This window comes from Macaca thibetana, chromosome 5 (genome assembly GCF_024542745.1).
Source record: "Macaca thibetana thibetana isolate TM-01 chromosome 5, ASM2454274v1, whole genome shotgun sequence".
Classification (NCBI taxonomy): Eukaryota; Metazoa; Chordata; class Mammalia; order Primates; family Cercopithecidae; genus Macaca; species Macaca thibetana.
The window spans coordinates 86998590-87024566 of NC_065582.1; the positions used below are offsets into that span (position 1 = coordinate 86998590).

A 25977-nucleotide genomic window follows, 5' to 3' on the forward strand; every position below is an offset into this window, starting at 1 on the left:
TGGAAATTCAAAGCCAATTAATGGAGATGAATTTCCAAGAACAATATTTTTCCAATGAAATTATAATTCAATTGCCTTTGCATATTTTCCTTCTGAAAGGACAATGCCATGTGTTTGTTTCATGAGGGCCACGCTCTGCAGATATAGTGTCAATACCAATTGCTTTAATTACCATAAGTGATTAATTTTGCATTCTCTGAAATTGTATTTCCTTTTGACCAGCAGGCATGTAAGTGACAGCTCTAGGTTACCCTGTTCTACAGGTAAAGCTAATTGCTTTGAAAGAAGAGAGAAAAAAATGAAAGATCTGAAGTTTAGAAGGTTTCTGAGAAATCAGAACTCTAAAAATTACAAAAACTTAGGTCTCCAAGGGGTTTTAAAGACCATTTAGCCCCCATAGACAAGGATGTGACTCTTAATAGAATCCTGGAGACTGCCAGAATCTGAAGCAAATGTATAAAATATAATGAATTACCTATTTAGAATAAGATACTGTTTCAACTTTAAAAAATTATTTAATGATGTATTAAGGATCTCTATTGGAAAAGAACTGTAAGCACATGTATATTATTTCCCTCTATTACTTTCATAAATTGCCTTGTTATTTGTGGGTATTGAATTAATTTTAATGCAATGAGCATAAAAATAATTACCTACTGAGGCATAGGTAATCAAAATCATATCATCACTTGTCCTCATATACCATGATTGCATTCGCAGCAGCTATGGCATTTGGTACAATGAAGATAAAAGCAAATATATTATAAATTCTTCTGAACTATATAGCTGTTACATCTAAATTTTTCACCCCAGCTCTGTTCCATGTATTTGAGAACAGTGGGAAATGGGCTTAAAGTGCAGATAGAGGGCCTTACCCTAACTCCAAAGAATATTTTTTCAAAAGTGAGAATAAATAGATATTCAAATAAATATTACAAGGTAAATCTCATTTAGGAATAAAATTATGATATCTCCCGAAAGCGCTAAGATTCCCTTCTGCCTGGGAAAATAAGATGTGGCTTTTCAGAGTTCAGCGGTTGCTAAGACAAAGTGCCCTCTAAGGTTTATCAAAAGGGTCATTGTTTTTAGAACAATTTTTAACAGTAAGTTATTTTTTAATACTAATTATTCAATTGAGGGAAGTTATGAAATAAAGGAGTAAACAGACCTTGGAATAAAAAGGATAACAAATGTCTACATTATGAAAAATGTGTGTCTCATGTTTTTATGAGAATATAACATTTCTGATATAAAAACCCTGAATGAAGAATATAATACATTATGCTTATTCAAGAAATTGGAAACACAAATCACACACTATATTCATTTTACAAAACCTCTATTTTGTTGAACTTTAGGGCTAATTTCTCTTTTGGTGATGTAAATTGATAATGCAATAATCTGTTAATGTGTCTGATTTGTAAAAAACATTCAAGGACTATTCAGATATTTTACTCATCTTGCTTCTCCCAGTGATGCTTGCTCTCCTCCCCACCTCACCGCCAAATGATTATACTGTGTGGAGCCTAGCTGTACATCAACCTGACCCTTTCTGCTTCTGTTTCCTCCTCTGCTGAGGCAGAATAATGAATGAGAACCCAGGAAAACTTTTTAAAAACTATATTCTTTGTATATGGAAAGAGAGTGTACAGACACTGGTAGCTATTCTAGCAACTTTATGAAAACATAAATCATTTATTACATAGAAGAACAGTGAGAAAACAGTGGCTGTGACATCTGAGAATAGTTATTCCTGAGAATTACAAATGGGGTTTTTGCTTGACTCTGTTAAACCAAACTAACATGATTTCTGGGAGAAAGAGATTACTTTAAGCAGTCTCACACACTGGGCTTAGTGGACATGAGAAATGTCTTTCCTAATGAACATTCTACTGACAAATACCCTAAAGACAGTTTTCCTAAATAATATAACTCATAAAATTAATTAGGGAAAATTATTTTTACAGTTTTTTTCTATTTGAATCTAGCTATATCATACACATTGCATTAAGCATACAACCTGTGCAAAGCATGTAAATAAATAATTGAAAATCAAGTATTTTCTTATATTATGAGTAGGCAAAAAATACTACAAACAACTAGATTTTTATGTACTTACCATTAAGTTGTGTATAAGCTCTTTGGGGGCTCTACAAACATTTCTTCATATATATTTTATCAATATATTATATAAAATGTTAAGTTTTCTTTTAATAGGTGCATAGTCTTTTGTAGGTCATTATCATAAGTTAAAAAATAATATATTCTGTGAAAAAATCAATAACAAGATTTGATTTTCTGGCCTAAGAAGTCAGGGTTTACCTACTCTGCCTTCTTCACATAACCGCGCATCCCGTTTCTTTCACCATATGAATCCTTCACCTTTCCCCATTAAGTGCTTATTTAAAATCCCATTTATAATGTTTCTTCTGCTTCATACAAATTCCACATGATTTCATTTGTTCCAGTTATGATACTGCCTTTTAATCATAAGTGAAGAGAGTGCAGAAAGAACCTTTGCTGATGGGGAAGACAAGAAAGCCACAAGGGGTCAGTGGACTTTCAGAAAGAGGGCAGGGTCAAGGAAAGCAGTGTCAAAGGTTGTGCCAAAAGATGTCTGAAAGAAATCCACTGGATCTGATATATTGTTGATTAGTTATGGCCTTTGACAGAGCGGCTGTAGTAGTAAGCTAAATGCAAAGCACGTATATATAGAGAGTCTTTAAACAATGCAAAACTGTATGTCTATGTAAAGCAAGTGTGTGTGTGTGTATATATATATATATTATTGAAACATTTGTTCAGGGAAGAGTCAGTATAATGGGAGAGATTAATGATGTAAGAAAAGAAAAGGTATGATTGATGGTGAAGTCTAAATTTGATATGAATAACAATAAGCCAACAGAAAATAAGGTGAATGCAATATTTTTTGTGGGTCTTCTATATATTTAACAATTTCACATTCATTTCATCAAATCCTAAAGTGCTCTATAAAGAATTATTTTTTCCCAGGATGCAAACTTAGTTTTTGGTGAAGTTAGGTTTAAAATCCAGACCTGACTGAATCCCAGGACTCTAGGAGTAAAGGAAAATACAGCAAAGAGATTCAAGGGAGTTTACACAGCATGTTTAGAGCTGCAGAGTTAGGGCATCAAAACTGGGTCTGATGACTTGGAGAAGAGAAAAATTCTGTGATAGCCAGATTTTTGAAAGAGATTCCTAAGTAGTTTCAAGCACATAACTGACACATAAATTTATAATGCATGCATGCAGTCAAGTGCAGTTATGTGACTTATTCTAGTTTCTTCAATTCTAACAGAACAGAACATCAATATTGAATAAAGGCCAGGATTCCAAAATTCATACTAGTTGGGCCTATTAAAATATATGCTGAAGACAAGCAGTAGGGCTGTCTATGAAGTCTCTGAAACTAAACTTAAAAAAAATTCCAAGTATAGGAAATATGACCAATTATTTTATTTACTATATGGGACCTATTTAAGTATATGATTGGGAAAGTGAAATAAGACAAGTCTTTAAATTGGACACTGACCTTCTGCACCATCAATGAGAAAAATACATGCTGAGCACCTTTAGTGTACCTGATGGTGGGAGGGGAGGAGAGCCCACTATGCTTCATGAGCTTCCAGACTTATAAGAAAGAAAAAACTACATAGGCAAAGCAGGATATGCTGCCATTTAAACTAAATTATAGAACACTGATAAACACTGAATTAAATGGAACAATCTACTTGCAAAGTACTGGGAGGGCAATGCTGAGAATGAGAGAAATAAAGAGCCAAGGAGAGTGAAAGTTTACTACTAGCCTAAACACCAAATCTAACTTCTGAGTAATCGGTTCTCTATATTAGCCAGTCAATTATTGCTTTATATTAGGGATATTGTAAGTGCTTCAACACCTACCCCTCCATACATGTATTTTAAACCCAAGCCCTTGACTATCTGAAAAAGATTAGGGCCTATCAGTCAGATACTGGAGGGCAACAAAATCTCTCTGTCTCACACACACACACACACACACACACACACACACACACACACACACACGGGCCCAGTGTCCACAGGGACAAAGAGCAGTGTAGGGATAGATTAAGGAGAGCCTGATGCCACAGGAATCCCATCTCACATATGAGCCATAGAAAGATTCTCAGTCAGGAGTACTCCTGAAAAGCCAGTTAGAGAATGTGCATGGAAAGCTGATTTTCCCATTTCTTAAATTTTCTTCATGAATATTTATAATTAACAGCGTATAAATATTTAAACCAAACTACAAGTGAACACAGTGGTGGAAGAAAAAAGATATTTTCTAGATATTGTTTCTAAGATAAGTGAACACCTGCTCCAATTCCATAGCTGGCCAACAGAGGAGAATGTACTTTTCCTTGTCTATTTACACATTGATATAATCATTTTGTTAAGGGTTTTAAATTGAAGGGGATGGATGGGGTGACATATCTGAACTAATACAAGTGGATATTCTTTATATCTGTTTGGTTAAAGTACAGACTAGTCTTGTACTCTTTATCTTAAATCTCAAGGTACCTCAATCTGAGGCCAAGTTCCAGTTTGTTTTCAACTTTTCATGCACGTTTTATTTAAGAGATAAGTTTCTGAAGACTAAATAAATCATCAATGTCACTATTTACTATTTGAAATGTCCTGGGCTTTCCTTATGAATAATGCTAAGCAAATCGTTGTTCACACCCAGTTGTGAATTTAAGTACCAAATATTTTGCCCTTTTCCCACCTACTTTTCATATTAATTCTCTCAGGTGACATTGTCAGAAACTGAAAAATGAGTAGATATTTTAAAGACTTTATGGATTATAGAAATATATGATATTATCATCCAGTAATAGCACTGAAAACATAAATGAAGTACAGATGTTAATTACATAACTTTATCAAAACATGAAAGCCATTCATAATGAAGAGGCTCTGTTCATAGACTGTGTATAAATTATTAACCTCTCAAATAAAAAATGTCATGAAGCAATGTAAGAAATGTAATTTCAGACCCTCTTCTTCTCCTACTCTCCTCCTTCTCTCCTTCTTTCTCTTCCTCCCCTCCTTCCTCATTCTTTTCTTCATCTTCATCCTCTTCCTTCACATACCTAACGATAAGACATGGGTGTCACTTGGTTTATGAATGCTTGCTAATGCTTTTGTGTTTTCTCTGTATTTTTCTACAATCACAATTGGCTTTTTCCTTCTACCCACTTCATTCAGTGATGACCCAAATCACTGTATTGTAACTCCCTGTGGAATTCTAAAATGAGCAATGTTTTATTGATGGGGGATTAGGAAGTACTGAACAAATCAGTAAATTAGTTGGGAGCAAAATATGTTGGAATTTAAAAATAGATATTTCTTCAGTAGAAGTATAGTCCACTGGTAGATCGTAAACCTCAAACTTAAAAATATCTGCTCCTTTAAACTATTCTGAAACAATAGTTCATGAAAAATTTGAATGCATATGTGATGATCTCAGATTTTTCAGAATCTAGGTCATTATAACATTGAAGTGATATAGATGCTTTTAAAGCAACAGTAAAGTATTTTAGTAGCATAATGAGATTCCACTTTTCTCCATCAGGTTTACATACACTCTTTACAAGACTGAACTAACAGTATTTAGAATAGATAGTGTCAACATCTGCTTATCTGGCATACCTTCAGTAAGAAGATATGACTTCCAAATTTATTTTAAATAAAATTGATAATTAGAAGAATAATTCATGTATCATATAAATTGACAGGAAACATTTTTCCATGTGGGTCAAAATACAATACATATGTTTCATTTTCTTAACTACACATTTGCAAAAAGGCCTTCGTAGCTTGCAAAATTATTGTATATAAAATTATCCAGGGTCATGAAAACGCATTGACAGATCTGTTGGCACTTGCAACAGTTACAGTCAATTCCTTACTGACAGCAGAACATTCACAAAATAATTGATCTATCCCAACTATAATGGTAACGTTTACTGTAGACATTCAGGCAGAAATAAGAGCTTACAAAGATACTATAGAAAGTTATGTAACAAATTTCACACAATAATTATCAAGTATAACTGTCAAATTAGAATGCAGCAACTATGAAAGAGTGATTGTCACCTAGAGACAATGATAGCAATCAACTTCTATCAGCACTGTTATTGCAGGAGCAGAGGTATAAATACTGAGAGGGTGTAAGAGAAAAAAAAATTATATCCCACATCCATCAAACCTCACATCCTACCATTGTACTTACTTTCATACCTACTGTCATCATTATGTAGTATTTTGTTACTTATGGAGCACCTGAAGTGTGCATGGGGTTGCATCTGTCAAAAGGTGAGTCTTTACTGGAGAGCAAGAAGCGGAAGAATGACTTTTTGAAAATCAGGGATTAATTTAGAAAGCATCCCTAGATGATAGGACTTCTAGGGAAAATTTTAACCCAGTGTACCAGTGGCTAAAAATTAAAAAATAGAGTTGTACGGAGTTAAAGACAGGCACCTAAAATGTATTAAATAACAGTATTAATGGAAAAGATCCAAGGCTAAATTGACTTACTGACTTACCTGAGGTAGATACCATGCTGCCCTATTCAATGCTTGCATACAGTGAACAATTATGAAAATGAATGCCCTCATCAGATAAAGCATGACAACTAGTTAAAAACTAGCATATATGACAATCACTATCTAAAATCCTTCCAGAAATAAAAAGAATGGTTATTTCTGATTTGAAGGACCTAAGACTAAAAATTAGTAGTTTATTAATTTTGTCATAAAACTTCATGTTCTATATTTATTTTAAATATACTCTCCAGAAATCTCAAATACCAATGATTGTTTTTGAAGTCCAATATTAATTAGATTGGCTTAATCTGACAATCAGAATAAATGCTAAAATAACCAGAAGCTTACAGGATTTACATATTCTATATTAACTCTTCTTTGACAACAAAATTATTTGTTTTAAATACTCAAAGACAAATTTTGATAATTTACCAGCATAATCATTATCCCATTATATTTTCCAAAGAGCCATCAGGGTATAATTCACTTTCTGGAGCAAATTGTGCATATCTTTGTTACAAATAGAAAAACAATTGCTTTTCTAAACATGATTATGGAAACACAAAGTATGTTTTATGTACTGAGATAGCATCCACTCCTTCTTAAAATCTTCTTTTGATTACATTCTTACAAAACTAACACTCTTCAAAAAGTGTTCTGTAATTTGGGGCTTCAACCTACATAAGACAGAATTGGAACTTAACAGGGAAGAGGAGAAGGAATCACACAAGGAAAACAAATTTAAGCAACATAAATTCACTTTTTAGGCGGGGTGAGGTGGTTCACGCCTGTAATCCCAGCACTTTGGGAGGCCGAGCTGGGCGGATCACTTGAGGTCAGGAGTTTGAGATCATCCTGCCTAACATGGTGAAACTCCATCTCTACTAAAAATGCAAAAATTTGCCGGGCGTGGTGACGGGCACCTGTAGTCCCAGCTATTCAGGAGGCTGAGGCAGGAGAATGGCATGAACCCAGGAGGTAGAGCTCTCAGTGAGCCAAGATAGCACCACTGCACTCCAGCCTGGGCGATCCAGGAAGACTCCATCTCAAAAATAAATAAATAAATAAAATAATAAGTAAATAAATAAATAAATTTTTTATTAGGTAGACTTTTTGAATTATCATCAAATTGTTTTTCTGCAACTCACAATTATTGATCTTTTTTCATGTGCCTAATATTGCCTTATCTAGACTCTTAAACAAAATGGTAAAGGTAATAGGTTTTTTCTTCTTACAGTTTCTTCTACAATATCAAACAGAATATACAGAGATATAATTAAAAAAAAAAACTTACTGAAAAGTCTTCAAAGATTTTCTTGAGTTCTTTGTGACCATGCCTTTCAGCAATATGTGCGGGGTCTGAACCCTCCATATTTTTCATCTTAGATGCCCAGGTTGCTCCTGAACATTGAAGCAAATGAATAGCCAGGTTCTTTAAACCAAACTTTGCTGCACAGTGGAGAAGAGTTGGAAGTTCTTTGAAATGAATATCTGTAAGCATAAGAAGTAGTAGGATTTAATGTTTTGATTTTATTGGCAATCTCATTAAAAGAAACCATCAATAGTTTTAGCAATTTAGAATCTTCCCCTCACTCAATTTCCTATATTAAAATAAATATAAACTCATATTCTCACTAGCATTAATGCACCAATCTTATTTGTCAGGTAAGCTTACTTGTTTAATTTAAAAAGCCACATCAACCTCTTAAATGAAAAAAAAAGAAAGAAAAACATGCTGTAATAACTCCTTTTGAATGTACCTAGACATTAACCAAACACTACATTAAAAAAATTCTGTAAGTTCATCTATGAAATAATTTTATATTCTACCTCCCCGCCTAGTTTGCTTCCTTCCAAAGTTGAAATGAACATGAAATTCTTTGAGGGGTTATACTAGATTTCTATATAAAATTTTTCTTTCACAAACTAACTGCAACAGAAAATACAGGTGAGCGTTTTTATAAATAACTTCAGTGTGGAAATTTCCATCTGGATTTTACAACTTTTATATCAACGTCTTAAAGAGTTTGATTTTTCATAATTATTAACTATCAATTAGAAGACATTTATTAATTTTATATCACTATAAAATGATGAATGAATGTAACCTGTATCCCAATGACAAACAAAACAAAACACAAACAAATGATGGTTTGTTATTATTCTATACTTTTGCACTTAGCTGAAAAAAAAGTTATGGAAATTACTTTTTATTATGTCACATCAACATAATAGCTGTGGCATTATCAGAAGTAAGGTGAAGACTTATAGCAAAATAATCAAAGGAATCAAAACCAAAGTCAATTGTCTTCCAGTAAACTTTTAATGCAATGGAAAACAGCCATCTCATTGCTTTTTTGAAAACTGTGAATTTGCTTTAATCATCTTAGTTCATACACTATGTAGTTATTTTCTTAAATGTACACATTTGCTTTGCAAACAATTTACAGTCTTACTTGTTAGATTAAAATAATAGATTTGTTTAGGAGATACAATAAACGTTTAGAATGTGTTTAATCTACAGTGTACATTTGTTTCATTTCATGGCAATTTTCATTTAATTAATCTAGATTCACTGCCTCTGTTTTTATCACCAAGGTGTAAATAGAGAAGCCATAATTCAAACCAAGGTGTGACAAATTTACTTTTCATTTTTCTTCTAGACCAAATAAAATTTTAGTTTTCAGTTGTTTCAGCCAATGTCTTTCAAACAGTAATTTCATGAGAATAGAATAAAATGTCTGGGGGAATTTTTTAAAGAAAAGTCCAATGTCACTTGCTTTACAAATACAAATAAACAGGTGAATTGTCACATAGCAAAGCAATCAAATCATACATTTGTTTGTGCAGAGCTGCTCCTAAACTTTTTGAGGCAATCCCTACAAAAGATGGCTAATAATTAAACAGAAGTAATCAAACCAAAGCTTTCAAAAGATTAACCTAGCTCACTAGAATAATAAAATGAAAATATACTCAAGTTTGGAATATGAGCATTAAACAAGAATTTAACAGTAAGATGAGTATTGAAACTGGAAATTCATGACCATGTAATCCATTTGTTTTCATAAATCATTATTTTATCTGGAATAGTAAATACTCATTCAGAGTAGAATGACCAGGTGGCCCCTTTGGGGCAAAACAACAAAGCACACAATAAAGAGAAGATTAAAAATCAGGAAATCTGCATTCTAATCCCAGCTCAGCCACTAAATCTGTGGTTCTTAAGAATTCATCTTGTGGACCTCAGTTTCCTAATTTATAAGATGAAAGGGTTGGGGGTCAAAATTATAGAACTTCTGATATTCTTCTGGGCTTGATGCCATGCCACAAATGCTTTAAGTCAAGAAACTCTCTGGAAGGTATTTTTTCCTGGGTTTTAATCAGACACCAATTAGAATAGGGAAGGTAGCTGCAAAGGTTGAAGAAACATAATTTTTATTCCTTTCATAATAGGATTTGAAACCTGATGAAATGTTATTATTTCTGTGGATCTGTAAAAACAGAGCATTGCTGTGTTTATGAAACTTTCTGCTCTCTGACAGGAGAACCATTATGTAACATGTGAGGTGTCACTTTTCCAATTCTGTCAAAAGATTAGACATATAATTCTTTTTAGAATTTTAAGAAACAAAAAAATGCTGCCAAGGTTATCATGCTTCTAAAACCTTTATAATGTAAACAAAATGCACAAAGGAAATAGTCCATCAAAACCCTATGCTACAGTATTGTTGTTACCTCTCATATTATATAAAATATAGCAGTGGAAAATTCATAAATAGATATATACTTTACTATTAAACTCAACATTGAACCTGCCTCATTAATTGTTATAATTGAATTCTTGTTACTAAAATATTCTCTTAAATAAGAGAAAAAATTAGAATTTGCATCCACTTGGTATTTCTCTTGTTAATTATCTCAGGAAACTTCATACAAGATACTCTTTCTTTTAAATGTTTTAGTTGAATAGGTTAGGTCCTAATCTGCACTATATTCAAATGAGTCTTAATTTCTTCTTGTTAAATAAACTTCAAAATAATGCCTTTTGTTACTTAAATACCAAAATTCTAAAACTTAATATTTATTTATCATGATAAGCAATATAGTGTAGCACTTAAGCATTAGGACTTTGGAGCCAGATTGTATGGATTAAATCTATACAATTTAATTTAATTCTAGTATTTAGTCATAGTGTCATTTGCACAAGCTACTTGAACTTAGGCCTCTTAATTTTCTTAATATTCAATTGATGACCACAACATCTGCTCAGTTATTAAACCTATGTCCAATGTATTCTTCCATGCAAAAAGTACTGCTAGTCCTCATTAATAGGGAATTCTGTTCATTTACTCACTAAAATTTGTTTGTAACCCCTTAAGACACTTTTCCAGGCATTTGCAGACATATGTATATAGCAACGAAAAATTTGAGTCACCCAAAGCACACATTCCCAGCTGGGGTCAAACAAGGCAACCCTATGCCTCCTTATTTCAGCTCTCATACTATAAACAAAAGTCCTGTTTGCAGTTCATTTGGTGCCACAACTGTCCACAGCTTTTGTGGTTTATTTTGGTGAATTAGCTGTTTAAAATGGCCCCCAAGCACAGTGCTGAAGTGCTGTGTAGTATTTCTAAGCACTTGAAAGCAGTGGCGTGCCTTATGGAGAAAATACATGTATTAGATAAATTCATTCAGGCATGAGTTACAGTGTTGATGGTAAGTTCAGTTTGAATCAACAGTATATATTAAATAAGGTATTTTTAAACAGAAACACACATAAAGCAAGGTTATGTATCAATTGATTGATGAAAACATTGTGACCAGAAGCTCACAGGAACCTAATCCTATATTTCTCCTGGGAGCAAAGGTTCAGCACTGACTTATTCGATTACTTTACAGAACATAACTACTGCAAATAATGAGAATCAAATGTATTTTAAAGCAATCCAGAGGCCCCTTTTAATTTTGGAGAGGGAGTTCATAATTGGTTTCCCATTGCAGCATGGCCAGTTATTTTCTGACTTATGGTGCCTTATTTTCTTTGCTCCTCCATACAGTCAGGGAGGCTCTGAGAGAAACTACGGCCCCTGTATACTGCTCCTCAGGGTGAGGCCAGAAAAACTGTGGAGCTGCGGGAGGCAACTGTGAGCATTGAAGTCCGTGACTTATGAGATCTTCTCCCGGGCTATCTCTGTGTTCTGGGCCCACTCAGTTAAAATCCAAACCAGGAATGGTTAGAATCCACTTCCACAACCAACCTGCAAGTAGAAAGAAAGAGTAGTTCTACAGCCTTGATTCTCTGTTTTTTATTTTTATTGTCAGGCATAGACAAACAACAGGAAAAACTTTGGGTGAAGATGAATAGTTACCTGTTGTTCTCAGATAATTTCTTTGAAAGACTGTACATTTTAAATTTTTTGATGGAAATTCTGTATTTTGTTGATCTGTATGCTTAAGATTTGAAAGTTTTGTAAAATTGTAAAAATTGGGTTCTAAAATGATGATATTCTGTCATCCAAAGGATCTGCATGATGAGTTGACAAGAAGTATGAGAAATAAATGGAGCATGTGACCTCAAACCCAGAAGGGACTCATTGCTTACTGAATACCGGAGTGGATGGAATCCACCCTAAAATTAGCAGCAATAATGATAGGAGGAGGAAAAGGAAGAAGAAAACATGGTGGTTAACAAATGGAATTGGAGAGGTAGGGATTTAAGGTACTTAGTGGCAGATTGAGTAAGAGCAGATCAACAGAACAAGGATGTGGCAGGTGGTGCAAGATGCTCTGATTTCAGAAAAAGAGTCTTTGAGAACACACTATGAAGTGCCGTCTTATATGGGGCTGTGGGCTAGAATGGCCAGAGAGAAGTAGGCAATGAGTAAAACAAGGTTGAAGCAGGACTTAAGGCCACAGACGAAGAGCCTGGGAGCTTGGAGTCCATGTGTGGAGGTAATTCTAGGAAGCAAAGGGAGATGTGAAGTGTTTGTTAGAAGTTCCTAGAATTGATATCAACTAAAATTAAATCTCACAATATTTAAATACGTTTATTTTCCATTTTCCACTAGAAAACCCAGACAATGTTGAGGCAATAAAAAGAGCTGGACAGTTTCATGTTTACCCCAATCCATCCAATCTGTAGCTAAACCCTGGTTCAAGTCAGAAGCCTCTAAAAATTTTATTTCTATACAAATGTACTTGCATTCTTTTCCTCTACATTCATTAGAAAAATATTCCTCTTGAAAATTACCAACTTTGTCTCTGCTGTGTCTTAACAAGACAATAACCAAGAACCAGGAAAAGATCCAGGAAAAGTTGAACAGTAAAAGTGCATAAACCAGATGGGCTGGGTTGGGATCAGATGGTTGGGCACTCTGGTACAGAGCCATGCCTTACAGGTAAAATGCTACCTGCTGGCCTTTATTTAGATGGGTCTCACATGGACATTCAAGAAATTAGGGCCACAAAGCAGTAAATCAATATGTCTGGCAAGGAAACTGTACTTCATTAGTAAGGACTATTTCAGCATTTTAAAAGGAATACCTTTTAGTCTTGAGCATTGGAGTTGTTCTTTTAAAATGTTAAATGATTTGATAATAAAATGCACAAAGGCAAGGAGGTAAATCTCAGAAATCTTATGGGCAGTAAAAGGAGTGGGTAGAACTTAAGATGCCTTTGGAAGCACTGTCATATACGTATTATAGAGACAAAATGAAAATGGAATATGAGAATGATTAGGGAAGCCCCAAGTGCCAACCTGCTCTGCATATTTCAGACGTGCCAATATTTATATTTCATAAATATTTATTTATATATTTATAATATCTATTACATTATATTTAATAATTTAATCTATGTATTCAATACATACTTTATATATTTATATGTTATAGAGAGATTATAGATAACATATATTTCTATCAACCTATCTCTATCTATCTTTCAACACACACATATATACACACATTTTATTGATTTCTCTTGAGAACCCTGACCAGTACAGTGAGGAAGATGCTGTGGTGGCTTTGGTAAACCATAACTTACAGAAAGAAGGCATAAAAACAAGTTCTACATCTAAGTTTCTTTCCTTTTCAGAATAATACAATGTGAGTTTTCAAACCTGAACATTTTTTTAAATAACTATTTGGTAATGGCAGAATCCAGTAAGCAAATGAGTCCTTTCAGAAAGGGGAGGGAGGTGTTCTTAGGGTGGATTAATAATAGGGTGTGGTATACAGTGGTTTCTGAACCTGTCAAGAATTTCAAAGAATTTCAGACGTTTGAGGATAGTTACTGCATAACAATTGCAAAAGAAAGAGGGAGTTTCCTAAGTCGTAACTTATTCAAGACATTAATTAAAAAGCCCATTTGGCCCCACCTCCCCTCTGTGTGTGTGTGTGTGTGTGTGTGTGTGTTTCTAATTGAGGCCAACCCATGCAAACATTTTCCTAATTAAAGTAAATGGATATTAGAGAGACTATTTCCTGTTATCAGTTACTAATAGATACTATTTATGTTTCTTTTCCTAACTCTATGATATAATTATAGATGCCTATTACTGTTGACCCTGAAAAACCTACAATTTGTGTGTTGGCCCAGAGAAGACAAACATATGTGCCTTGGTACTTGAGCACAGACAGTTCAGTGCAGCATATTCAGAAGGCACACATGCCAGTTTTTCATTCTGCTAATAGCAGATGCCATGAATAAGAAGAACAAAATAAAATGAAAAAAAAAATGACAATCTAAATTAGTGCCTTAGTCCAACGAAGAAGAATCATTTTATTTGGGGAGCTCAAATATTACTAATTTGTATCTATTGATACCAGGGTTTTATTCAGTCTATGGTTCACTTGGTTACCATTAGCTAAGTAATTAATATAATAAATTTTTATTGAGCACTAGAAATTCTTCCAGGGACTGGGAATTAATCTGTGAACCACACAGGGCTTCCTCTTAAAGGGCAGTATTTACCCATAAAGACAAAATGGCTGATATGAAGGAAATCAAATACTACGAAACAAAAATTACAATGTTTCTAGGATTGTAAAAATAATGAAAAGAGTATCTGAGGTTATTTCAAACTTGTCGTTATAAGTTATTCATTATAATAGTAATTTATATAATGAGGCAGAAAAACTTGAGAACCTTCCTTTAAATTTAAGATAATCTTCCCTATAAAGTTTCCTCTGACTGTCCTCTTTCTTTTGTGCTCCCATGACACCCTGAGCTCCTGCTCACTATAGGGTACCGGGGCACAGTCGTCCAGGGACTAGCAAAGTGGCCACTGGAGCTAGGCTGCCTGGATCCAAGTCCCAGCTCTGCCACTTACCATCTGGGCAAAGTATGCAACTTCTCATCTGTAAAGTGAAGATTAAAATGGTACCTACTTCAGGATCATTGTGAAGAAGTAAATGACAGTGTAAGTAAAGTGCTTAGACCTGTTTGACAGAGTAAGCAAAACACATGTTAAGTGCTATGCGTAGGGCACACACTGTATTCAGGACACTTATTTTTGTAGTTTTGTTTTCTCATTCATTGGCTTCTGTGCCCTCTGAGAGTGTGGGCTGTGTCCTGTTTATCCCACATTCTTCTACCTTCCTTCAGTATCTAGAAGAATACCTACTATGAAGTGGAGTACATTAAACTTTTTGTAAGCATTTCTGAGTTTTTGTTTGTTTTTTTTTTTAAATAATGGTATGGGAAAACATATTTTTAGATGAACAGTCACTCTAAGACTACTTCATTCTGCATCCATGATTTTTTTTTTTTTTTGAGATGGAGTCTAGCTCTGTTGCCCAGGCTGCAGTGCAATGGCATAATCTCAGCTCACAGCAACCTCCGCCTTCCGGGTTCAAGCGATTCTCCTGTCTCAGTCTCCTGAGTAGCTGGGATTACAGGCATGCACCATCACACCAGGCTAATTTTTCTATTTTTAGTAGAGACGGGGTTTCTCCATGTTGGTCAGGCTGGTCTTGAACCCCCGACCTCAGGTGATCCACCTACCCCGGCCTCCTAAAGTGCTAGGATTACAGGCATGAGCCATCGCGCCCGGCCTCTGCACCAATGATTTTAATTCAAGGACACAGAGTGATGGAATAAAAAATCTACCTTGACTTTAATTTGATTTATGTCAATTTGATTTATGTACATAAAAATGATGCCAATCAATTACTGTTCACTCAGTGGTTCTCACTGGTGATTCACAGAGGAGTAGAATCAGCATCATATAAAAATTTGTGAGAAATGTAAATTCTTGTACCCAACCCAGACCTACTGTATCAGAAATTTGAAGAGAGATGGCAGCAATCTGAATTTTAACATATCCTTCAAGCGACTCTGAAGCCTGCTAAACATTGAGAACCATGGCATTAAATAAATGAAAGAATAGGGGCTTGGTTCTAATAATTAAACAAAAGTGGATAGACAAGAAAATTGGGGTTAACCTCACAGAGAGCTACATAAAACTGCAAAATGTACAAAGTAGTGGACTTTCTCTCCATTCCGTTCACAGTTTCTGTAAAAAACTTCCCTCTTCTGTCATGGTTTACATATTTTAAAATACATTTTCAGTAGAGTAAATGGAAAATACTACAATAGAAGTGAAAATTATGTGTATTATATTTGCCCCATATCTTTTTTACATTTTATGAAGGTATGATTGACAAATAAAAATTATACATATTCAGTGTGTACAACGAGATATTTTGATATATGTACACATTGTAAAATGATTACCACAATCAAGACAATTAACATACCCATCACCTCATACATTTATAATTTTCTGTTGTCTGTAGTGAGAACACTTGAGATCTACTCTTTTAGTACATTTCAAGATACAATACATTATTATTAGCCACAGTCACCATGCTGGACATAAGATCTCCAGTACTTATTCATCTTACAACTGAAGATTTGTGTCCTTTGACCAATATCTCCTCTTTTCTCCCATCCCTGAAGCCCCTTAATACCACCATTCTACTCTCCGTAAGTTTGACTTTTCAAAGATTCTAATATAGATGAGGTAATCATGTAGTATTTGTTTTCTGTGTCTGACTTAACTCACTTAGCACACTGCCCTTCCGGTCTGTCCATGTTGTTTCAAACAGCAGTATTTCCTTTTTTTAAAGGTGGGATAATATTCATTTGTAGATGTATACCACATTTTCTTTATTCATTCATCCATCAAAGGACAATCACATTTTTCCCATATTTTGGCTACTGTGAACAATGCTGCGATGAATATGGGGGTGCAGATATGTCTTTGAGGCAGTGATTTTATTTCCTTTGGATATGTACCCAAAAGTTGCATTGATGGAACATATTACAGTTCTATTTTTATTTTTTATGATGGGCAAACATTGGAACATTTTTTAAATTAACTTTTTATTTATAACTGACACATAATTATACATTTTTATAAGGTACAGTGTATGTTTCAATGCACACATACATTGTATAATGGTCAAATCAGGATAATCATTTCCATCACTTTTCATTTATCATTTCTTTGTGATGATATTCAAAATATTCTCTTATAGGTAGCTATAAATATACACTACATTGTTATTTGCTATAGCCACCTTACGGTGTAATTGAGCACCAAAACTTATTCTTCCTAACTGTAACTTTGTACCCATCAACCAATCACCCCTAATTTCCCTGCCCTCTCCCATCTGCAGCCCCTGGTAACCACTATCCTACTCTCTGCTTCCATGAAATCAACTTTTTAAGGTTTCACGTATGAGTGAGATCATGCTGTGTTTGTCTTTCTGTGCCTGGATTATTCCACTTAAAATAATGTCCTTCAGGTTCTTCTGTTTTTGCAAATGACAGGATGTTATTCTGTTTTATGCTTGAAGAGTATTCCATTGTGATATATAACACATTTTGTTTATCCATTCATTTGTAGTTGGGCATTTACGTTGATTCCACATCTTAGCTATTGTGAATAATACTGCAATAAACATGGAAGTACAGATATATTTTTAATATACTGATTTCATTTCCTTTGGATATATATCCAGTAATTCGATTGCTGGATTATATAGTAGTTTTATTTTAAATTTTTTGAGGAACTTCAAGACTCTTTTCCATAATAGCTGTACTAATTTATATTCTTATCCACAGTGCATCAGTTCCTCTTTTTCCACATTCTTCCCAGAATTTGTTATTTCTTATCTTTGTCATCATAGCCATTCTGATTGGAATGAGGTGGAATTTCATTGTGGTTTTGATTTGCATTTCTCTAATGATGAGTGATGTTGAACATTTTTTCATACATCTGTTGGTGATATGTAATTGCCATTTCTTCTATTTCTTTTGAAAAATGTTACATTGTCTTTTGCCCATTTTTAACTGGATTAATTCACATATATGAGTAATAATTATAATTTTCAAGTATAAGTAAACCCAATGTTGTAGTTCAGGGACAAAGCTTAACAGTATGGGTAAAATAAAACACAGACATAAACAAATATATTAAACTATATCCTCTTTACAATGAGCATATTTTAAAACACGAGGAAAGTTTGAAAGTTAATGGAGGAAAAAAGACATAACCGCGCATATAGTAGCTATATATCAAGAAAGCTGAGGTAGCTATAATAATATTTGACAAAAAAATTAAGGCAAAAACCATTACTAGAGTTAGAAGGTCATACTTTCATGATTTTTATGAGGAAGACATAGTTAAACATTTTAGGTGTCTAAAAATACAGGCTCAAAATATATAAAGCATAAAAAGGAAGTGAAGGAATATAAGGAGAAACAAAATCATTATCTTAGGGGCTAATTTTAACATACTTCTCACTGTAGTAGAATAAGGAGATTCAAAATTAATAATGCCACAGAATATTTGAATAAAGCAAGTTTAATATAAAGAAATATGTAAAACATTGTACCTGACAACTGAAGAATGACATTTTTTAATGTACATAAGAAATATTTATTTAGAAGAACTGATCATATGTTGAACTTAAAGCAAATCTCAATAAATTTCAAAGATGTAAAAAGGTATATAAATGGACAATTATAAAAGGTACCATTAGAATAACAGCACAGACCTTTGTAAATATCAGATGAAAGTAAAAAGGGAATAAACATCAGTCAAATCAGTAACTATAGATTAAATAATCTACTTTAAAAATATTTTAAAATTGCAATCCCAACTTAAGTCCACATCATGCTAACTTCCAAATAGCCTTTATACAAAACAAATTGAAAATCACATGCTAAACAATATTTATAATAATTTATTTCTTAGAGAAATATGCAATCAATAGCATTTTTAGAAAAACAGTATTGTTAGAATAATATTTCAACTAAACATTACCTATTATATTCCTACAAAAGTAATTTCCATTTGCATCTTGTAGATAATGATCACAAGCAATATAATTTCTTATAGTAAACCAGGTGTCATGGGTAGATAGAGGACATGCTTATTTTTCAGGTTTCCGTCATTGTCAAAAGTTTGTTCTGTGAGAATGTATGAATAATTCTCATCTTTCAAGGTAATCTTTTCAGCTTCCAAGATGACTCAAGTCAGAAACTGATACTTGGCCAGACAGGAATGGCGTAAAAGTGGCTGGAGATGGGCTGGGCGCGGTGGCTCACGCCTGTAATCCCAGCACTTTTGGAGGCTGAGGCGGGTAGATCACGAGATCAGGAGATTGAGACCATCCTAGCTAACATGGTGAAACCCCGTCTCTACTAAAAATAAAAATAAAAAATTAGCCGGGCGTGGTCACAGATGCCTGTAGTCCCAGCTACTGGGAGGCTAAGGCAGGAGAATGGTGTAAACTCGGAGGCGGAGCTTGCAGTGACCCCAGATAGCACCATTGCACTCCAGCCTGGGCGAGAGGGCAAGACTCCGTCTCAATTAAAAAAAAAAAAAAGTGACTGGCGATAATGCATCCAACTACTTCAGCCTTCAAGCCTTGTCTGCTCTTTATCATCTGCCTCTTGATGCTGGTGTTCTCCTACTTTTTGAGTTCTTTGCCTAAACTGTTACTTTTTTTGATGCATCTGCTATTCTGTCCTTTGTATTTCACATGGACTTGTTCACAATTTGTCCCATAGCTTCTAATCATACCTTTCCCAATATTTATGCATCTTAACTCAGTGTTATTTATCTGATACAAACTCTGGAGATGCTTAAAATAAGGAAAGGGTATACAGCAAATGAAACTGCAGTTCACTACATTGGAAGATGAGCAAAAAAGCAGTCAATTTAAATTTTACATAGACCTGTTCTACGTTTTATCTGGATAGCTCTTTTTCCTCTCCACTCATTAGCATTTTGCATTGTCTCAATCAGTCTGCATTCCCATCTGTTTGTAGATATTTTGTGGCTTGATATGTTTGGGGTACATAGTGTATCAGAATATTAATTCTTTATCTTCCCAGGCATTTGCTCTGTAAATAATACCTACTGATGCTGAGTTTCACTAGAAACCAATATATCTACATTATTTTCATGGCACAAAGAATTGGGAGTACCTAGATCCATGGGGGTACATTTCTAGCATTAATGGATGGTGTTGTGTATATCACAAGTTATTTTGTGGCTTTTTTTCACTTCTCTCTGGAGAAGGACATGACATGGTTGATCATATTCTTCTCTCAGAAACATTATCTTCAGTTGGCTTTTAAGAGACGTTCAGTGACTGCTGCTTCTCAGTCTCTTTATGGAAATTTCTCTCCTAGTCCTCTAAATACAACAGTGTGTAGGACTCAGACCTTTGCCCTGCTCTGCACTCTCTGCAGAATAATCTCATTCAGGCTATGGCTGTGAATATCACATATGAGCTCCTTCCTGGGTGTTTGACTTATATACTTAATACCAACCAATTTATTCTATTTTAATTAACATAGCCAAACTAGAACTTTTGATTACACTGTCAAAACAATGTCATCACACTGTCAAAACTATTCTTGCCATAGTACCTCTATTTCAGTTAACAGCATTGATATTTATTTTATTTATATTTTTATAAACATGTATTTAGTTACACACAGACCAGTCCTCTCTTTCACCTACAATCTATCAGCATGTCCCACAATCCTTACTTTCAAATATCTACCAAGCTCAAGCAAGTCTCATCACTTCCACTGCTACCACCCAGGTGACAGTCACCTTCAAGCCTCTCCTGCCACTACTAGGACAGTCTCCTATCTGGTGTCCCTGTTTCCATTTTTACACACCATAATCTATTCTCTGCCTAACAGCAAGAGTAATATTTTGTCTTATGTAATTAGATGATATTAAGCGATGTGTAAAATCCTCACATGGCTTTTCATCACTTACTCTCTATCCTCTTACTTTATTTTTCTCATAACCCTTATCACTATTTGCAATGGTCTTATTTTGTTGCTACTGTTTTATTACTCTGTTACTCTCAATGACTTAAATAAAAGTTTCATGAAGAAGAACTTTCCTATACAGGCCGCCTGTTCCTGGAGCACCTAGAAGAGTGGCACTTAGTTTGCACTTGTTACATAAATGAATAAATAAGATCTCTTAATAATCTTTCACATCAAGGTGCTTCTAATTGGGAGAAAATACTACGTCCACAGGCTTACCTTTTTCATCTATAATTACAGAGTCCTCTACTTTTTCAGAACATGTGTTGTTATGGTAATGGAAATGAGCTGAGAGGGGATTATAAAGGTCACTGAAAATTGGAGAAGGGCTTATCATTCCTAAATGCTTGTTCCTTAAAGCTGGACTCAGGATAGCACATTGCCTGTGATCCGCAGTGTTAGGTTGCATCCTGAGGCCAGATTTACTTGACTCTGTAACAATGTCCTGTCTTCTCTATCTATGCTTCTTGTATACTCAGGCCAGAGGTAATTCCTTGTCTACGGAGTGATTCTAGGATGAAGAAGGCCAAATTCTCATCCTGGTATCAACCTTGTTGTTTATTTTTTTTCCTTCTTTCTCTCCCTTCTTTTTTCCTTCCTGTTTTGTACTCACAGACTCCAACCACAGTATGTTGTAAACCACAGTATGTTTTCAAACTTCACATTTGGGGAAATATAGAATCTTCGAAGAAACACTGTAAGCGTGAATAACAATAGTACAATTTTGGAAAAATCTTTTTTTGCTTACTCAGGTAAAAAAAATTTGAAAGATTCAAACTGGCTGTTTTATTTTATATTATTTGATTCAAACAGAATCATCAGTTCATAAAATTAGCTTGAGAATATGCTAAAATTATTATTGGCAAGAGGTGAAAATTTGTACTTGTGGGTTGTATTAACAAAAAAAAAATGGAGTGGAAAAATCTATAATTTAACAGTCAATTTACATGCCAAATCTCTAATTTAATCACTAGAAGTTTGTATAATGTCTTATGTATACATCAATCCCCAATTTAGTGTATTTACTTAATGATGATGTGTTTGTGACTAATTTGAAATGAATTTACATGATTACATTTTTCCCTACCATCTATTACTTTTCATCCCGGAAAAAATACTCTTGCCCATTTTTTTTTTTCTTTTACATTGATTTCTTCACAGCTTCCGATTTTCTTCTCAGGTAGTTTAAAATGCAAATGGAACAGGTCACTAAAACTTCATGCTTTGCAAAATTCATATACTGGAAAAATATCTCAAAAAAGTTTCTTATAAATATCTTCTCAGCATTGATTTTATCTTTTCCTAATTTTCTTTTTAGAGAGTAGTAATTCCTCACTTGTTAAAAGTCTTCTTTCTCTGTAGAGCCATGATACATTATATAATATTTGGTTCCATCCCACAAATATCAAAGAAAGGGGCAGCCATCAATGATTTAAAAACGTAATTTTTAAATAAGATTTTTGATGTTAACAAAACCCTAAGATAATTAGGAATAAATGTAACAAAGATTGTCAAAAGTTTTATAAAATACAATATTTTTTGAAAGTTGTAAACAGACCCAAATAAAGTATCATGCTTTTTTTTTTACCATATTAATCTACATTTTTATTTCAATTTTACAGAGTTTTTCATGGAAAACTGACATACTGATCTTAAATACCATAGGACAAATAAAGGAAGTGGAACAAAAATCATGTAAAGACAAAGTAGGGTCCAGCTCTAATACATACCAAGATTTATTATAAACTTTAATCATATGCTCACATAAAATACCGTATAAAAGACAAGCCACTAATTAAGTACACATTTGCAAATGTGAAAAACTGACAAATAGTTACTATTTAAAATAGGTACACTGAAAAAGAAAAAAGCATTTTCAAACTTCAATAAGAAAAGAATAACAACTAATAGAAATAAATGAAGCCTATTAAATGGAAATTCACTAAAGAAAAATCAACTTAATAAACAGAAGATGCTCAACTATGTTTGTAATTAAAATATTATTTAAAGAGTGAGATTCTCAACAGCTGTCACATTGGCAAAAATAAATAGCTTTACATTTCTTAACGTAGAAGAGATGTGGAGCAATGTCACAATACTGCTAGTGAAATTATTAATCAGTGCAAACATTTTTGATAGAAATTTGAAAATATCTAGCACTGTACATATGTACATATCTGTTTAGAACGGAAATTTCACTGATACATAGCTCCATCCCACAGGTATCAAGGAAAGGAGCAGCCACAAATAATTTAAAAATATAATTTTTAAATAAGACTTTTGATGTTAACAAACTCATAAGATAAAGAGGAATAAGTCTAACCAGGGTTTTCAAGGTAATTGTATCGCCTGAGAAATTATTACATATATGCATAGGGTTTCATATGCAAGATTGTTCACTGTAGCATTACTTGCAATGATAAAAAAAATGTAAAAACAACACTAGTATTTATTAGTAGAACAGATACATATTATGCTGTAATCAACCAAAATAATCCTATAGAACATTTAAAATGATGACCTAGATCTACATATATACATGTATAGATAAAAAATTTATATGAATAAAAAATAATAAGTTGAAGGAAAAAGTATGATGTAATTTATATAAAATTTACAAAATTGTACAACAATATATGTTAATCATGAAAACACACATAATGAAAGGATGAAGGACTGCACAGGAATGATTGTCAAGAAATTTAATTAAAATGATGGGTTTTTTTCGAGGTATAGAATCACAAAGTGAAATAGAGAAATTCAACTAGATCCATAATGTTTTATTTGTTAAGAAAAAAAGATCTGAAGCAAAGTGTTAAAATCTGACAAAGCTACAGGGTGTTCTTTATATTATTGTCTATATTTTTCTGCATGTTTAAATTATTTAATGATATAAAAAAGACAATCCAATGGACATTTAGTTCTCTTCCACTGAATTAGTAAATGATCTATTTTCTGTGAACCTAAAGATATTACTAGTCCCAGACAAGTCTTCGAGTTACAGTTACCACCACATGATGTACTGAATATCCAGTTCATGCTCCATATTTCAAAGATATATTTGGAGATAATATTCTGAGTTAATACTTTCACAATCCTGGGTGATCATCTGCTGCCCTCTTTCAGATTAAAATATTGCTACCAATTATAAATGAATATACGCTGTGACATGCTTTTCTATAAATTGGCATGGGTTCTACTGAACCAGTTCTTTCTAAGTGAAGGTAGATATTCTGGGAAAAAATAACCTAGTTTAATTTTTCATAAATTAATTGCCACTTATGATAACTAAATCAGGAACTGTAGCCCCTTTAAAAACAAGCATTTTTTTTTTTTTTTGGTATAAATTTGAGGTACAAATGCAATTTTGTTAAATGCGTAGATTGTAAAAAGTAAAAATAAAAACAAGCTAAACTATGTGTTTTTCCTGTCCATGACAGGAGATTCTCTGCATCATCCAGGCTTTGGAAGGACTCTGAAAAGAGTTACGAAAATTCTCGGATCTGCTGCAGTGAGATTTATGAGACTCTGCAGCAGGCTTGAAACTCAGACTAGGTGAGAACTACAGAGGGGCTAAAACAATTGTGTTTGCCTAAGTGTGCTGTTCCACTTCACCATCACACCAAGTCATTTTTTTAAATGACAACTCACAGCATGTGTGTTCATATATAAATCTACCACCAAAAGAGAAGTTGCTTAAAATAATATTCATACTTCAAGTGATGTACTCTGGTATTTTCTATTCAAGTACGGTATACATCAGCTCAAAATTGCCTATCACAATCTTTTATATTGACTTCACAGTTGCTGATGATTCACACACTAGAAAGTTGTTCATGAATTAGTTCTATGACTCGCGTGTTCAAAAGTCCTGTATTGCATTAATACATCAAGCTTATTTAGAAACCTGATAACATTCTATTCCTCAAGAGAACTTCTTTGTATGGAAAATTCTTGTCAATGGAAAGCACTAATTTTAAATCAAAAATGAAGCATTACAAGGTAAGAGAACATTAAAGCAGAATGTTATTTGTTACGTATTTTCCCTCTTATTTCCGCCCACACCTATAATGCAAGAAAACATGAGTGTATTGTGTAGAGGAATAAAAAATGACTAAGACATATTGACATGGAATGGTATTTTACTTACTATAAGTGAAGTGGCAGGAAACTAAACCCAGAATTTACCAAAATAACTTTAAAGAGAAGATGGGGCAATAATAAAAATTTTGGTTGATACAGCATTTCACTCTAAACTTTTAAAGAACCATAGGTATCTGCAGGTAATTCCATGAAAAATCCTTAGGGTAGGTCAATCTCAATGTATACTTTCTCAATTCCTTATGATTATGTTCTCTCAGAGTGACTCAATTTCTCAATTTCCCATAGCTAAGATATAGAGAAATAAGTAATAACTGTTTAATAAATAAAATAGTTCACCAAATAATTAGAGACCTGTCCTCAGGGATAGATACCTGGGGTTACACCTGATTCATGGTTTGCTGAATTTACCTCTCAGAATGCCTCTAGTAGGTTCTTCAACAACCCACCATTTCTCTCTCCAATTCCCTTGATTAATATATGTATAAAGGTAACTTAAACCTTATCAGCGTGAACATTATGAAACACAGGTGGAAAGCCTTAAAGACTAGATATTCTGAAGCTGACATTGATCTGAGACTACTGGGTCAAGGAGGCAAGCAAAACCCTAGCTCAGTCATATTCATGTCTTTATTGCATATTCTTATTACATATATTATGGTATTTTGTATTTTAATTAGAAATTAGAGCTTAATATTATGGAGATTCTTTGGCTCTGTTATATATAGGTTTTATAACATCTGTCATGCAATAATACCCAGCAATAATGCTTCTGAATGAGCTATCTGGATTACAGTAAACTTTTCATTTTTAGCTTTAAAATTATTTTTAATTTTGTAATTTTTTTCAGATACAAAATTATCACTAATTATAGTGATGGTTCAAAACTTTCATATACTGTTATCTTTATAACATT

The 25977-nt window shown here is 33.5% G+C and overlaps 1 protein-coding gene across 3 annotated transcripts in view; it reads right to left on the minus strand.

Annotated features, from left to right (window-relative positions):
• The window catches only part of BANK1 (B cell scaffold protein with ankyrin repeats 1), a 315067-nt gene that overhangs the window by 181635 nt on the left and 107455 nt on the right, over positions 1–25977 (minus strand). For all 3 annotated transcript variants that reach the window (XM_050791915.1, XM_050791913.1, XM_050791914.1), the window contains exon 7: positions 7885–8081. In XM_050791915.1, coding sequence (XP_050647872.1) covers positions 7885–8081 — 197 coding nt within the window. The remainder of the gene's footprint in view (positions 1–7884; positions 8082–25977) is intronic.